The sequence below is a fragment of the Balaenoptera borealis genome, assembly GCF_965194805.1.
Source record: "Balaenoptera borealis genome assembly, chromosome: 10".
NCBI classification, from domain to species: Eukaryota; Metazoa; Chordata; class Mammalia; order Artiodactyla; family Balaenopteridae; genus Balaenoptera; species Balaenoptera borealis.
The window spans coordinates 91,819,164-91,835,275 of NC_138874.1; the positions used below are offsets into that span (position 1 = coordinate 91,819,164).

At 55.1% G+C, this 16,112-nt stretch overlaps 1 protein-coding gene across 1 annotated transcript; it reads right to left on the minus strand.

The window, feature by feature from the left end:
• Positions 1 to 10,087: 10,087 nt before the first annotated feature.
• On the minus strand, positions 10,088 to 15,480 carry FGF8 (fibroblast growth factor 8). Its single transcript, XM_082407250.1, has 3 exons — positions 15,232 to 15,480; positions 11,954 to 12,060; positions 10,088 to 11,112 (listed from the first exon to the last, which is right to left on the minus strand). Exons 1-3 carry the CDS (start codon positions 15,443 to 15,445, stop codon positions 10,822 to 10,824), a joined length of 612 nt encoding a protein of 203 aa, XP_082263376.1. The 5' UTR covers positions 15,446 to 15,480; the 3' UTR covers positions 10,088 to 10,821.
• Positions 15,481 to 16,112: the final 632 nt, after the last annotated feature.

Sequence of the window (16,112 nt, forward strand, 5' to 3'; positions counted from 1 at the left end):
CCGGGACCCAGCCCAACCACCTTACCTTTTCCCCTTTCCCAGGTCGGATCAACTTCAAGGCTCCTCTGAAACGAAACATTCTGCTGGGCTGGGATTCGCTGTCCGCCTTCAGAGCCACACCAGAGCAGCCTAGTAGCTCAGCTAAGAGCCAAGTGTCTCAGCCACTTGGAGGGCCTGGAGCTGTTCTGGAGGTGGGAGAAAAGAGTCCCTGTTGGCTCCCAGAATACTCAAAGTCCTTGGCCCTCTGAGGTTCCTTCTAACCTACGTTTGAACCCTTAGAGGCAGGCAGGGAGGGGGGTGAGCTTGGGATAATCCACTCGGCCCGCTGAGGGCTTCTTCTTCAGGACTCTGGGCTCCTGGGCAGAAGGGGGAGGAGTCCTTCTAACAACAAGACTAGCATTTATTGAGTGCTTCCTCTGTGCCCAACACTGCTCCGAGTACTTTATCTGTGTTACCGTTTTGGGCCTCCACCTATAAGTAGGCATTATCATGAATCCTATTTTACAAATGAGGAGATTGAGCCCCAGAGCAGTGAAATCACTTTCACAAGGTCACCAGGATCCAAACTGGAAAAATGACCACTCACAGCATTTGCATGGTCACACACGATGGCTTGAGGGGGAAAAAAGAGTTTATTTGGACATTAACTGGGGTTCTTGGGTTCTAATAAGGGATTTGAAGACTTTAGAGCCTGGAGAAGCAGAAGGTGCTTTAGCACTTCAGAGTCCAAAAGCCCCGGGGAGATCCTAGGTTAACCGCTAACTAGCTCTATCACTTGGGGCAAATTGCTTAACTCCTCTTAGCCTTAGTTTCCCTAACGGTAAAATGGCACTGGTCATACTGACCTTACTGGGCTATTGTGAGGATGAGAAATAACACATGCAGCTCCCTGGCACCTGATGCGTGCTCAGTAAATGGTAACTGAGGTTCTTACTCTTCCCTCCCCTCCCTTGGGTGTCCTGGCAGGCCCGCCACTGACCGACCCAGCGGCCCCTGGAGTAAGTGGAAGCAGCTGGGAGGGGGGGAGGAGGGGAGGGGGCCGCCTAAGGAACTGCAGACCAGCCCTGAGGGCCTCACAGGGGATATTGGCCCTAGCCACAGGTGCACCAATTACTCTCCCCTGGAAAGCCTGGGGGTGCACTTCCCCCTCGTTTTCCCACTCAGCTCCGTTGACCTCTGGTTCTGCAGCAGGCAGTGGCAGCTTCCCGGCACCAGTCCGCTGGCTGGTCGTTGGTCTTCAGGTTTCACAGCCTCCCTGAGGCTCCCGGTGCTTTGCAAGTTTTCCCTCCCTTTCCCGGCCGCTTCCCAGTTAGCCTGGGAGCCTCTCCGTGGCAGCTCAGGTTTCATTCCTGGGAGCTTTGTTCCAAATGGAAGTTTCTGGTTGGGATAGTCCCTGGGTGTGAGTGGTCAGTGCAGGAAGAGATGGGAGCCTCTCTGAGAGGCTGTGGGAACAGGCCCGCTTGTTCAGGTGCTGAGGAGGGAGAGAGCTCGGCACCTTCCCAGCGGGGCCGAGGGGGTGGCCTGAGCCCACCCAGCCCTTCCTCTCTGGAGGCTCCTTGCCACCATCTTGCCCTAGAGGCACAGAGGACCCTGCCGGGCACAGGCCCCCCCATCTCCCTCACCACCCGCCCGAGTGGGGATGTCGGGCACGAAGGGTGAACCTGAGGGGGTCCCGACCCCTGAGCCGCCCACAGCAGATATCGTTTACATCTGTTTTATGAAATACCCCCCTATATATACAGGTTTTCCTCAGGAAATAAGGTTCTGCTGCTAAAAATTTTTTGAAAACAAATAATCTAGGTCAAACCTTTCACCTCCTAGATGACGACACTAAGGCTCAGGAAAGACGAATTACCCTGAGGATTCCACAGCTACTCCTTCTCAGCTCCTATCTTCTCTGTGAGGGCTTTTACGATTCAGCCAGTGGAGCACCGGGTGTTAACCCACTGGTGTCCACGCCCCGTGGTACGGCAACCACAGGCTTACACGTCTGCGAACCCCTGTACCTGGGCGTGGCCTGAAGGAGGGGCTGTGCCTTGTCCTCCTCTTGAGCTCCAGCGACTCAATACTCTGTGCACGGGACTGAGCTGGGGCTGAGAGGAGTCAAGCTGAGCTCCATCTGGAGGATCTCCCACCCGACGGCCTCAGAGCCAGCATGGCCTCAACCCCAAGCCATCTGCCCTCCTCCCCGGACCCCTTTCCTCGCCCAAGCCCTGCTCTTCCTCTGTCTCGGCCTTTCCCACACCTCATCAGAGTTGACTGTCTAATGGTGGCCATCGACGCTGGAAGGGAAGCTTCGGGGGTCAGGGGTCCGTGTCACGTGCTCACCGTTGCCTCCCAACACTTGCTTTAATGCCTGGCGTAGAGGAGAGGAAGTGCCCAGTGGGTTGGTCACGCATCCGTGTGAGGCCCTGGGGAAGGGAAGAGGCCGGAGCAAAGATAAGATGTCTTGAGTGTCGATGCCCTGTGTTCTCCGTGTGCCTCTCTCCTTGAATTCTTCCCAACTCCCGACATCTCGGGCTTGATTCTCTCCCCAGCTTGCTGCTTTGGGGGTTGGGAGAGGGAGGCAAGGCTGGGTCCGAGGAGCAGGGCGGGAAGGACCTGCACGAGGGCCTCAGAGGTGAGCAGGAAGCCTTGCAGAACAACAGCGTCTCTGCGCACTCACTTCTCCCAGGTCTCCGGGGCCCAGGCCTTTGGCTGGCACACCTGCTCCAGTGAGTGCAAGGGAGAGCGAGGTCAGATTTATGTGCTTGAAGGACGTGCCCTTTATCTCACTCAGCTTCCTGGCTACCTCGGGCCCAGGAACACAGCCCCCTGGAGATTCGGCCGCCCTCTTGGGCTCCTCATGGTGCTGCTTGGATGTCATCATGGTGCACACCTGGGCTCCCAGAGCCTTAGCTCAACTGGCCCGATCCCTCCCCCAGAGCCCGTCCCCACAGCAGACACCATGTATGAGGAACCCTTGTTAGGACACTCTGCAGGACCCCTTACACACTCCTAGTGACAACTCTATAGGCTGGAGCATGTTCCCCATTTTGCAGGTAAGGAAACTGAGGCCTGGAGAGGCTCACACAGTCAGGGAGTAGCAGGGCCAGGATTTAACTTACTTCCGTCTGATTCCAAAGCCACAGCTGATTTCTGGCTGCTCCCGGCGCCATTTCTCTGAATTCCTTCTCTGACTTAACTGAGGCCTCGGGGGTGGAGTTGAGGGGTGCCTCATTAGTGTCAGCGGTCAGTGCACGCTCCAGGGGTGTTGGGGGAGTAAGAGGAGGCTCCCTTCCCTTCCTCTCCCTTCCCTTCCCTCTGTCTGCTTTTGATGAAACTGCCCCCACCCGGAGGCCTGCTTCCTGGGCAGGCTCCTGGAGACGGTCCTCCACCCACACAGGACCCGCCCCTCCCTCACACACCTGTGCACACTTCCATCTTACCGGGCTCCCCGAGGCAAAAATAACCATTCCAGACACTGCACGCTTAGGCCCTGACTCTCCTCACTCAGCACAAACCTTTAGCCTTTCGGTCACGGCTCACCTTGTCTCCAGCTTTTATCCAGAGCCCCAGCTACCTGTCATGCCTGGCTTAGGAGTGCCCCCAGGAACCACCTCTCCCTCCCCGGACTGCTAGCACCTCCTCGCAGGAAGCCCCTCTTCTAATCTACCCAGGACCCTCCACCCCACCAGGGAGGAGTGGGCCTGGCTTAATGGAAGTCACTGGAACTTGAACCCAAGGCACAGAAGTCAGCCCCAGCCCTCAGAAGCCTAAGACCCAGCAATACTGACCCGGCTCCCCTATCAGAACTGCGATCAGGCAGACCCTACATGGTGTATTACCCACGATGAATGTTTTATGAGTTTGCTCTTCATTACTGAGGGCTGCAGGAGGTAGGGAGGGGGAGGTGATACAAAAAAACACAGGGAGAGACTGGGCAGGGAGATGAGGTGGGAGGGCATGAAATGGCCCAGTGTAGGTTGTGATGGGACAGGGGGATTTCTCTATGAAGAAAGACTTAGCAAGAGTTGGTCACGTCTGTCCAATTGACATGATTAAATGTCGGTGGCTGGAAACAAGGAGGAGTCCAAGAAGGCAGAGGTTTGAGCCTGGGTGTTTGGGAGCTGTGTGCCTGTGGGCAGACAGAGGGACAGCTGGAATTTGGTGTTGGCCCTGGCTACTCCCAACCTTGAAAGTCACTGGCTGGTTCTCTAGGCAGTTGGCTTGGGTATCAGGGCCCAGTGCCCCAGCTCCTGGGGAGCTCACCATTCTGCTGCTCCCAGGCTCAAGGCCCAGGCGTTTTCTGGCCCTCTGAGCTCAAGGTAGGAGGAGGCTGCAAACCGTGCTGAGTTCTGTGCAGGCTTCTTCTTACTCCCTCAAAGCAGTGTCCAGGCCGAACCCTTGTTTGAGCACCTTCAGCCAGGCCCAAGCTAGAGCCCATCTGATCCTTCATGACTGGGGGTCTGGCCTTAATCCCCAAGTGCCAAAGCTTGGGACCTCGCTTGGCATGGGTTCATGCCCTGACTCTCCTCCCCCCATGTCCTCCCCGACCATACACAGCCAAGGAAGGGAGGGAAAAGGAACGCAGATCCCCAAACCGATCCAGTGGCCGCAACTTGTTTCACTAACATCTGCCATCTGCATTGTTTCATCTAGCATCTGCCAGCCAGGAGGAGGCGGGAATACATGAGGGTGAGCCCTAGGGCCTGCGCAGATGGACAGTTAGTTCTTCAGGGTCAGCAAGAGACCCAGATGGGGAAGGGGGGCAATCAGAGGGACCTTACTGGCACAACCTCCCGCAGTAACATGGGACTTGGGGATCCCTCAGAGTTCTTGCCAGCTCCCCATCTGTCTTGCTACCACTTACTCCTCCTCTCTCCAGCTCCTAATTCCCCTTCACTCTCTCCTGTTAAATCCTCTGGTTGCTATGGAAACCCAGCGGTGGGGAAGGAAGCAGAATTTTGGGAGGTTCTGAGACTTCCATCCCAACAGGCTCTCTTAGATGCTCCTTTGTCCGGTTTAGGAGACACTTATTTCGGCTTGAGAAAAAGGAGGTGAGCTTGTGCCAGATAGCCGTGGACTCTCTTTTAGTAAGACTGTGATGTCCAGATGGGCTTAGAGGGTCACCCATCCCAGGACCATCCTCAAGTCTCCCTGACCTTCAGGCATTTCCTAAATCCAGACCCAAGTCCCGGATGCAGAGAACCCCCAATGCACCTTCTCCATTCAACAGCCTCCGCATCTACTCTCATTTTATTAGTTGATTACCAATGTTTACTGAACACCTACGATGTACCAGGCACTGTTCTAGTCACTGGATATTCATCATAAGCCAAGTCAAAGTCCCTGCTCTCTTGGGAGGAATAGGCCAACCAAAAATGAGTAGATAAATAAAAAACAAGATAATGTCAGATATTAATAAGTGTAATAAAGAAAAGAGAGCAGAGAATGACAGCAGAGACGTAAAAAATGAGCAGTCAGCCCTCCAGCAACCTAAAGGAAAAGCATTTCAAGCAGAGAGAACAGCAGTGCAAAGGCTCTGAAGCATATGGGAGGCCAGCTTGTTTGAGAAGCTAGAAGGAGGTGTGGCCAGGGTGCAGCGGATAAAGGGAGAGAGGTTAAGCCATACAGTTAGATAGGCAGACAGGGCCCAGAGCATGGAGGAGACCTTGCAGGCCATGGAAAGGAGTCTGAATTTAATTCTAGATACGGCAGAAGTAACATGATCAGATTTATGTTTTGGAAATTCTGGCTACTGAGTACAGAAAGGATTGTGGAGGGATATGAGAGGAAGAGCAGTTAGGGGGCTGTTGCCATAAGCCAAACAAGAGCTGATGATGACTTGGAGCAGGGAGGTGGCAGTAGATAAACAGAAGAGTAGATGGACTAGATTTGAGTAGTGTTCCAGAGGTAAAGGTGGCAGGATGAGAGGCAGGGGGAGGCTGAAAGAGGAGTCAAGGAGACCCCCAGGTGAAACCAACAACCCCCTTGTTTGCTGGCTACTTCCTCTTGGCCCTGAGATCGGTTGGGGATAGGAGGGAAGGGAGACAGTTGATGACAGTAAAACTTTACCCAAAGCCCTCTTAAAGCTTTGGGCTCAGAAACTGGTGTATTTTTCCTATATCATCAGGACACACACCCTCTTGGTTTTCCTCCTACCTACCTCATGGACCACAATATTTGCTGGTTCCCCCCCTTCACCCTGACCTCTAAATGTTTGGAGGATACCAAGGCTCAGGCTTGGCTCTCTCCTCTTCTTTGGCTACGCTCACTCCCTAGGAAATCCATTCCATCTCCTGGCTTTAAAAGTTGTGAGTTGAATACTCCCAAATTTATATCTTCACATGAGACCTCTCCCTTGAATTCCAGACTCACATACAACTGCCTACTCAACATCTCCACTTGAATATTTATTTAGTCAGCTCAGACTTAACATGTCCAAAACAAAACTCCTACTCTTCCCCTCAAAATCTGCCCCTTCTAGAATCTTCTCCATCTCAATAAAGGGCCTCTCCATCTTTTCAGTCGCTCAGGCTAGAAACTTTGGAAACCCCTAGACTCTTCTTTTTCTCTCACAAACCACGTCCAAATCATCAGCTCATCCCTACTTGCAAAAATGTCCCAAATTCCAATCTCTTCTCACCACCTCCAATGCCCTATCATCTCTCGCCAAGATTACTGCAAAAACTTCGTAACTAGTCTCCCTTACCCCCCTACTGTCTATTCTCAACACAGCAGCCAAAGCAATCTTGTTATTAATAAAACTTAATTCAGATCATGTCACTCTAGTGCTCAAAACCCCACAATGGTTTGCTGTCTCATTCAGGCTCAAGACTGAAGTCTTTTCAATGGCTCTACATGATCTGCCCTCATCACCACTACTTATATGTCTCACCTCAGCTTCCATCATTCTCCCCACTCCACTACACTCATACTACACACACTACACCTGTATCCTGTCTTCACTCTGCTCTAACCACACTGGCCTCCCTCCTCTTCCCCTGATGCTATAAGCTTGTACTCGCTGGTCCCTCTACCTGGATGGCTCCTCCCCCAGATAGGTGCATGCCTTACCACCATCAGGTGTCTGCTCCAGCATTAAGTTTTCAGTGAGGCCTCCTGTGACCACCCTACTTAACATTGTTACTACCTTACCCCACCTTCCACACTCATTCCCTCTATTTTTCTCTGTAGTGGTTGCGAGGGTGTGATAAACTATATACTGTTTGTTCTCACCCCACCCACAGCCTCCTGTTACAATTTGAGCTCCATAATGACAGAGTTTTTGTCACTTATTTCCTGCTTTGTCCCCTCTACCCAGGACAGAGCCTGGCACATAATAGGCACTCAATAAATAGTGACTGAATAAATGAATTAGAGAAAGACCTGCAGTCCTCAAGAGGCAGCCTGGATCTGGGAGTTAAGACCTGATCTTTCATACTAGCTTTCACGCTGGCTGTGTGACTTCTGGGCCTCGGGTTGTCTGTCTGTAGATGGTGGAGAACTCCTGGGGTCCTTTGCTACAGCAGCTTTCTAGAAAGATGCTTGGCCATAGCCTCACCTGTTGCCATTCAGCTAAGGGTAGCAGGTAGAGATGGACAGGACCTAGTGGAGTGAGAGGAGAGACCTCTAGTGCATCCTTTCTAGTCAAGGCTTGGGTGGAGTCATCACTGGCTTTGAAATGAAAGGTGAGGTTCTGGCTTGGACTTGGCTGGGCTCTGGCAGCCCTGGGAGAGGGAGGAATGGGTGAAGAGGTCCAGGCCCACTTGCTGAGTGGGGACTAGTAGAGGCCTGGCCACTAGGCCTGGGCTCCTCCCCATGGAGAGTTGTCCCTGTGAGGGCCTCACGGGGACCAGTACTGTAAGAAGAGAAGGAGAGGGGACGTGGGGAATCAGGGTGAGGTAAGAACTGGGGAGAAGGGAGGACTGGAGAGGGCCTTCTGCCTGGGCCCACACACAGATCCTCAGCGAGTTCTGGGAGGCCAGGCCTCCACGCACACCTCAGCTGGCCCCCAGGGTCCTCACAGCCAGCACCCACTCCTAGACAGAGTGGCAGGCCTTTTGGCTGAGGAAAGCCCAGTCCTCCTCCCTTTTCTGGGCCTTGCAACAGCTCCCTGCTTGTTTTCTCCGAAATAAATGGGCTGAGCATATTGGGCCGGCAATAACCCCTTGAAATCAGTTGTTATCACAGTTAACAACCAGTTTGGCTTCAGTTCAGGCTGTTAACTATCAAACCACTAAGTGCCGGTAATGATTGATTCTTGGCCAGTTGCAGCTTGAGTGGGCTGTAAAACCCCATTAGCGAGGGCTCTGTGGAGGCAGCAACGCAAAGATAAACAAGGTGGTGGGTGCTCCGGCCCAGCCCAGCCCCACTGCTCTGGGCTCAGCTCCCCAGGGTCCCTGGCTGGGGATCCTGCTGGGAGTCAACCCCTTCCCAAAGCCTCAGGTCACCTCAAGGACCAGATCGCCACCCTCCTGTCCACCTCTGCTCCCCCATCAGTCATCTCTCCCTTCTCCATGAGGCAGGTCCGGCTCTCTGGACAACCCACCTCTTCTCCGTCATCGCAACCATGGCACAGTTCCACCCCACCACCCTGGAGTATTCAGGCATCCCCAGCCTGGGGGCTTCAGGGTAGCTTTGGCCTAGCCAGTGACCACCTTGGCCCAGCCTGGCCCCACTTTGTGGCCAGGATCACAGGCAGGGAGAGTCTGACATTCCATCCACCCCCTGACTCCCTCCTACCCTGTGGTTTCCCCCAGGAATTGCTCTCAAACAAATGAAATGTGGGTAATTACTGGGCTGGGGGCTGGACAGGCGGCCGTGCAGATGAAAGCGTTTCCTGGACGGTCTCTTCATTTGCATGGCATCAGAAGCTGCTCAGAAGGTGTGACTTTTCCCACAGTGAGACCCCAGCTCCTTGCACAATAAAGCCAGGCTGCTCACCCAGAATTAATTAAAGGGGGAGGGGAGGGGATGGAGCAGAAGAGGAGGCACTAAGAGCTGGGGCAGCTGGAAGAGAGATGTCTAGAGCCCCCTCCCCACATCCCCCGTATCTATGCACCAGGAGAAACCTACTCTATCCAGAGCCCTGCACCCCCATAGCAGGCCAGAAGAGGCCCCATGGTACCCCAACCTCTCCAAGACTTCCCACTGAGCCCTGGGATTCCTGATCCATCTGGATGGCCTGAGCCTGGGATTTGTGGCTGCAACTCTGGGAGGCCCACGTGGTTAGGAAGCCTTGGGTTGCCCTCCACCCAAAGGACCAGAGGCCCAGAGGGAAGAGGTTTCTGGATTCATCCAGTAACTGCGCTCTGGGACCAGCCCAAAGAAGGCAGTGGAAGCAACCAGAATGAGAGCTCAGGTATGATGACTGGGCCAGCTCTGACCTCAGGAGACCTGCTGCCTCTGGGCTTGGGCTCTCTTCTGGGTGGTGTGATGCCAATCTCACCAGTCCACCTCCAAGAACCCACCCCTCCACCCACCACAGGCCAGTCCTCTTGCCCACACCATGAATGACCTGCTCTACCATTGTCATAGCGTGACCTGGTCTTCCTTCGTCCATAGCAGTCCTTCTTCACAGGCTAGTCCTTCTGACTTACCCCCTGCTGCTTCTTCCCCTGGCCAGAGTTTGAGTTCTGCTCTAGGCCTGTGAGCTTCCCTTCCCGGCCAATGCCAGTTCCTCTCCCTCTAGGCCTGGTCTCTCCAAGGTTGGCAGCCTCTCCCTGGACCACAGTCCACTGGGCTCTTTTGCAGCGCCTGAGCTCAGCCCCTTCTGCTCATAGCTTTCAAACCAGATATCCCAAAGTTAACACTTGTTTCATGTCACAATTGTCAACACCAGCCTTGGCAGCCCCCCTCCAACATACCTCCACCTTGGACGCCGGCAGCTGCTCTTTTCTTTCATTTTCTGGAGCCTGGTACTCAGAAAGAACTAGCTCTGGCATCTCTGATCTGTCTCCCACACAGACCGAGGCATACACAGAAAGGCACTTTTTAAAGGACCCACTGAACCCATGATTACAACTCCGGTCCTAGCAAAGTCATCATTTCTGGCCCAGAGGTGGCCTGGGGAAGTGTTAGCAATGACTCCTATTAAAAGCCCATGTCTGAGAGGTCCCAGGACCAGCTAAGAGCCTCTTCTTGCTCCTTTCCCTGCTTCTGTCCTCCCAAGAAAACCCCTCCAGCAACAATGATAGGGACGGCCAACAGGTGTGGATCCTTAGGTAGAAGGGAGGCTGCAGTCAGAGCTGCTGCCTGATTTTCTGCATCTCTCAGCCGCCTGCCAGCTGGGGCAGCGCGGTGGGAGGGGGCTGACCCCAGGAGGACTCACTCTCCAACACACATTTTTAATACGCCAGTTAAATAAATATTTCAGTCATTTAATAGCAGCTAATACCCAACCACCCTCCACTGACACCCGCCCTTGAAAGATCTGACCTAAAGTTCAGGCTCTTTCCTCCCTGCCCCCACCTGGGGGTGCAGTGGAGCCCCTGGCGGCCTAGCAGTCTTGCCCTGCAGCTGCTGGGGTCTCAGGAGCGCCTCTGCGGGACTAGAAAAGCCCCCACCCCCAGGAAACCCCCGCCGGAATCCCAGTCTAGGCCACTCACCGGCCTTCCTGAGAGTTAAGAAGTCAGACACCACAGCCAAGTGGAATACAAAAATAGAGCCTCTCTTTTGTTTAAAAAAACAACAACAAAAAACCCAACAGCAAACAATTATCAACAACTAGGGCCCAGGGCTCCCCCAGCTCCTCCCCAGCCTTCGGTAGCGCAGACCTCATCCTGCACCAGAGGAAACCTCCGGCGCTGGGAGCGGCGGGGAGGGGCCGGGCAGGGCCTATCGGGGCTCCGGGGCCCAAGTCCTCTGGCTGCCGCGCAGACTGCGCGTGAAGGGCGGGTAGTTGAGGAACTCGAAGCGCAGGCTCTGCTCTGTGGTGTGATGGCCGCGGGGCAGTCGCTTCATGAAGTGGACCTCGCGCTGGTGCTGCCGAGTCTTGGAGCCCTTGCGGGGCCGACCCTTGCGCGTGAAGGCCATGTACCAGCCCTCGTACTTGGCGTTCTGCAGGGCCGTGTAGTTGTTCTCCAGCACGATCTCCGTGAACACACAATCCTTGCCTTTGCCGTTGCTCTGCAGGTAGGGGGGGCCAGACACGGTGTCACCGGGCTCTGTCCGGAACCCGCCCCCATCAGAGGCAGAGGGGAGGCGGCCCCAGACAGCAGGTGGGCACCCCAGCAGATGGCAGGGTGGGCAGCCCCACCCCCTGCCCGGGCACCCGCTCTCTAATCCCTGACAACTCGCAGCCCACCCGGCAACTTCCTGTCCTCCTGGGTAGCAGTGACACATGGCTGTCTACGGAGGGGCTGGGCCCCAACACAGAGAGGCAGAGAGGGGGCCCAGCCCCTGCCTACCCTGGCCTCCTGCCCACCAGTCTGGCCCAAGCTGCTAGCACCCGTTTCCCCACCTGCCCCCCTCAGCCCCTCAGGATGCAGGCCTGCAGCCCCAGGGCTGCCACCCTATGGGGGAAGGAAGGCCGGTGAGGAGATGCTGAGCCCCAAGCCCCAGAAGCCCAGGAAGCGGGGAGCTCGAGGCTGTAGAGGAGCCGTGACTAATGGGGCCATTTCAGAGCTCCACCGAGGGGCTGGGCCTGCGGCTTACTGAACATTCCAAATGCTGGTACCATGTAATTGGACATAATAGCAAAGCAATTTGGCGATTTGTTAAAAAGATATATGGAATTTACCAATCCCCCCCCCCCGCCCCTTCCCTAGCCTGCCTTCTTCCTCCTTTGCTTTTATAGCTTTTCATCTCTCAGTTTCCTCCTCCCTCACCTCCCCCACCATCCAATCATTAGGTAACCCCAAGGTGGCCCTCTGTCTCTGCCCACCTTTTTGGGATCCTGGAGGAGCTCAGCCAGCCCAGCCTGCTCCCCAGGCCCCAGCCGCCCCCTCCCTTCCTTCTAAGACCTCACCTTGGCAATCAGCTTCCCCTTCTTGTTCATGCAGATGTAGAGGCCTGTCTCAGCTCCTCGGACTCGAACCCGGCTCCCAAAGGTGTCCGTCTCCACAATGAGCTTTGCTGTCAGGGAATGTGGGGGGAGGGTGGTTACTGGCAGCTCCCTGACCCCCAGTGCTCCATGTCCCCATCCCAGCTGGCCCATCCCAGAAGCAACTGCTCCAAGAGCCAGGTACCCAAGCCGTTGGCTCCAGCCACTAACATGCTGTGCAACCCTGGGAAAGTCAAGTCTCCTTTCTGGGCTTCAGACCCCTTACCTGGGTTTACAGAAGGGGGGTGGATGAGATCATGGCATATGAACTGGTTTCTGCAGAGGGGTCTTGGAGCCATCAAACTGAAAAGACCCTCTTTTAAAACCAGACTAATAACTTTTATGTCGAGGCTTCAAGTAAATTTTAATTTGACTAGAATTCCGCTTCTAATCAAAGATCTCTGAGGATTCTTCCAACTCAGAATATTATATGCACATGCCTCATAGATCATTACAAACGTCCGGGGTGCAGTGGTGACCTCCACTCCTGAGGTCAAACATAAAAGCACTCTCTCTTGTTTCTGGTGCCTCGGGTTCTAACCCACAGCCATGGCCACCCCACCCTACCCCTGCTCTGCTGAGAAGTTGATAGGGATGAGACAGCTCTCCCTACACCCACAGCCCATGGCCGGCTGCTTTCCCAGAACCTCAGACACCAGCTGGGAGGATGCTATCTCTTCCCCACGTTTCCCAGTCACCCCGGTCCCCAGCCCCAGTGCTCAGAAATCAACAACTCAAAAGTCTTTTCTCTCACCCTCCAGCAGCCCTGGGCTTCTCACCCCAGTGACCAAACACTTTCTGTAGGCGAGGAGGTGTGCTTGCCTCTCGCTGAGAGCCAGGAGACAGGGAGCTGAATTCTGTGCCTTCTTCCCACTCCCCTCTCCCCTTAGACAGCCCGCTTGCCACAGAAGCCCTGGTCCCTGTCCACTCTCTGCACAACTCCTCCCTTTGAGGCTGTCACCAAGAAGGGAGTGGGGGCCGACTTAGCTGTTCGGGATGGGACAGAAGGCGCTGGGTCTCCTGCCCTCCCTACTGCAGCCTTTTCCCTCCTTGAGAAAGAAGTTTGGGTACTCCCAGGTCTGCCTCCCAGCCTGTACTGACAAGGTGGCACCTTCTCTGTCCCTGAAACTAATGGGAGGTGATGGGCACAGGTCAGCAAGGCAGCCCTCACTGCCCAGCCTGTGACTACCTGCCCCCCTTCACAGAAGCACAGAGCTGGGACCCAGTAGCCAAGTCCCCAGTCTGGCTCCAAGTCAGCCAGGGAAATGCAGCTGTCACCTCCCCTCCCACCCACCTCCTCTTGGACCCAGCCAGTCTGCTCATCCCTCTCCTGGTCTGCCTTCCCGGGCAAGGAGCAACTACTTGTAAGGGCCAGGAAGGACACCGACTGGAGAAGAGGGGAGAGGATTCCATTCTGAGGATTCTGGCCAAACAGGGCAGACAGGGATGGAGCCCTCTGTCCCTTCCTGGGGCCCATAAGGAAGGAACTGGGACTTCTCTGCTGTTCTCCCCCAGATTCTTCCTGTCCTGGCTATACACCCTAAGCCTTTGCTCTTGGGCCCTCCAGCTCCTGCTCCTGCCCACCAGGCAGGGACCAGGGAAACTGGGAAGCCTCCTATAATTGTAAGGAGAGAAGTGGGCATCAGACCTCTGATGTCTGAAGAGGAATTCCCCCATGAGCAGCTTAGCCTCTTCTTCCCTCCCCAAAACCCAAGGATGCTGGACCATTTGTTCCAATGGGAGCAAACCCAGGAGGAGCCAGGCGTTCATTCCCTTTCCTTGGAAGCTGAGAAGGGCAGCAAGTAGCCAGTTTGGAGGGACAAAGGGACGGTAGGCTGGCCCTGCCAGCCCAGCGGGGGAGCTCGGCCACCAGGCAGGCCACCCCCAGCCCCACCCCACCGCAGAAAGCCCCCACTCTCCTTCCTGGATGGATCTGGGGAGCTGGGGCCGAAGTTTACAGCAGCTTTCCCGACTGGGCTTTTGGAAAGCTTAACATTTTCAAACCTATTCTTCCACCCCAGTGACAGATTTATCCCAGGAAAATTATGTCTCCTTCTCCAGCTTTGAAGGGAAGTCAGCTACGTCGATGCAGAAAAAATGCAGCGAGACATACTCGATCCCCCAAACTGGCTCGAGAAGAGGAGAAAGTATTCAGGAAATGTTAAAAAAGGTGAAAGTAAGAAGAGTTTTAATCGCTCTGCCAGACGCGGGGGTCTCTCCAGAGATTCATAGAGAACAATCTTGAACCTCTTTTTTAACATTTACAGACTTGCAACTCCTTTCAAACTCCACATCTGAAAAAAAGCCTCGTTCTTTTTCTGTTTTATATCATTCTTCATTTTTCTTCTTAGCTCTTAAAACGCCTCACCTTTTTATTACATTTTAATAGAGTCTTCCCCTCTCCTTTCATGCTTGTTTAACTTGGTCATTATTTAAAGGTTTTTAAACTCACAATAATCGCTCTCTAAAAACAACACCAGCAGCCCAGAGGGCTTGCTTTTCTCTTGGTACATCCAGGACTCTGGAAATTGGCCTTGTTTCAAGGAAGGAATATTGAATGCTTTAGAAATCAATCAGTCCTCAGCCTCTCCACCTCGCAGTAGCTCCCTGTACTCACCACCCCACCGGCAGCCAGGAGCCCCACTCTGACTGACCGCCTGGGTTCCTGGACAAGTGGAGAGGGGAGGGCCCTTCTCCTAGCCTAGTCCCCATGTGTAACTGACCCTCCTGATCAAAGTATTTAAAGGTTCACAGCAACACCCCACCAAGCTGGGAGAGTTGAAGGGATTTCTCTCCCTTCTCTTTCCCACTCTCCTTTTGTGGGCCCTGGTGACATATCCTCTTTCAAGAGCTTCCCTTAAACCTGGGCCCCCTCCCCCTGAACCCTCTGCCTCCACCTGCAGTGGGGAGGGGTATGAAAGGGGGAGGTGGAAAGGGAGATTCCTGGATTCATTCATCTGCTGGGCAGGGAAGGGGCACCTGTGGGCCGAGTACTCCCCGAGGTCCCTTCCCCAACCCTCTCTTCTCCAGCTGACCCCCAAGATGCTTTTTCGCCTTAACTCTTTCCCTTCTGAGCTGGGGAGCGTGCAGGCCTCTGGCCAGCGCAGATGTGACTGGTAGGTCCAGTCATAGCAGGGCAGCCTGGGGAAGAGGGGCCCATTCCACAGGCTACCTTTACCCCACTGCAGTGCAGCCCGCCTTACCAAAGGGGTCCCCGTCTTCTGCCATGGCGTTGATGCGCTTGTTGGCCAGGACCTGCACGTGCTTCCCGCTGGTGCGGCTGTAGAGTTGGTAGGTCCGGATGAGACGGCGGCTGAGCTGATCCGTCACCAGGCTCTGCTCCCTCACATGCTGTGTAAAATTAGGTGAGGACTGAACAGTTACCTTTAGGAAATTGAAAAATACACAACACGCCATTATAATGCTACTCTGCCCAGGGGCCCAAGTGGCCCCCATCACCCGGCACCTCCCTCCACTGCCCCAGGCAGCCGGCTGGGGTCCCCCCAACATACCAGCTCAGGTCACCCGCCCGCCCCCCCCACCCAGGAAAGTCGGACAGACCCAGCTTAGCATGGATGAGCCCGGGATGGAGAAGGATCTGGACCCACCTGTTGGGAAACACCCTGGGACTCCCGGCCAGCTCGGAACAGGGAAGCGAGCTCCCTGCCCAGCGCAGGCCCCCCGCCCGGGCCTTCCTAGAAGAGCAGGGCGCTTTTAAGTCGGGAGGCAGCGCTGCCCGACCCCTGACATTTATAAAGACAAATTCACGGAGCAAATGTTGAGACCGCAGAGGACCTAGGCACCTGATCCTTCCGCCAGTCCCGCCGCAAGTCTCCCCAGAGAGCCGCGGAGAGGGTCCCTGCGACAGCCACCGTACCTCTGACAACGAACGCCCCCGGGCCCCGAATGCCTCCATCCTCGGCGGCCGGGTGTGGCTGCCCGCAGAGTTCCCCATCCACCCCCACCTGGCTGGGAGGCGTGGGAGACAGAGCTGGACTCCGAGACCTCGGGTTCTAGCCTCGCCACTCACTGGCTGTGTGACCTTAGGCAGGCGCTACCTCTCTGTTCCTTAGTTCCCTCCTCG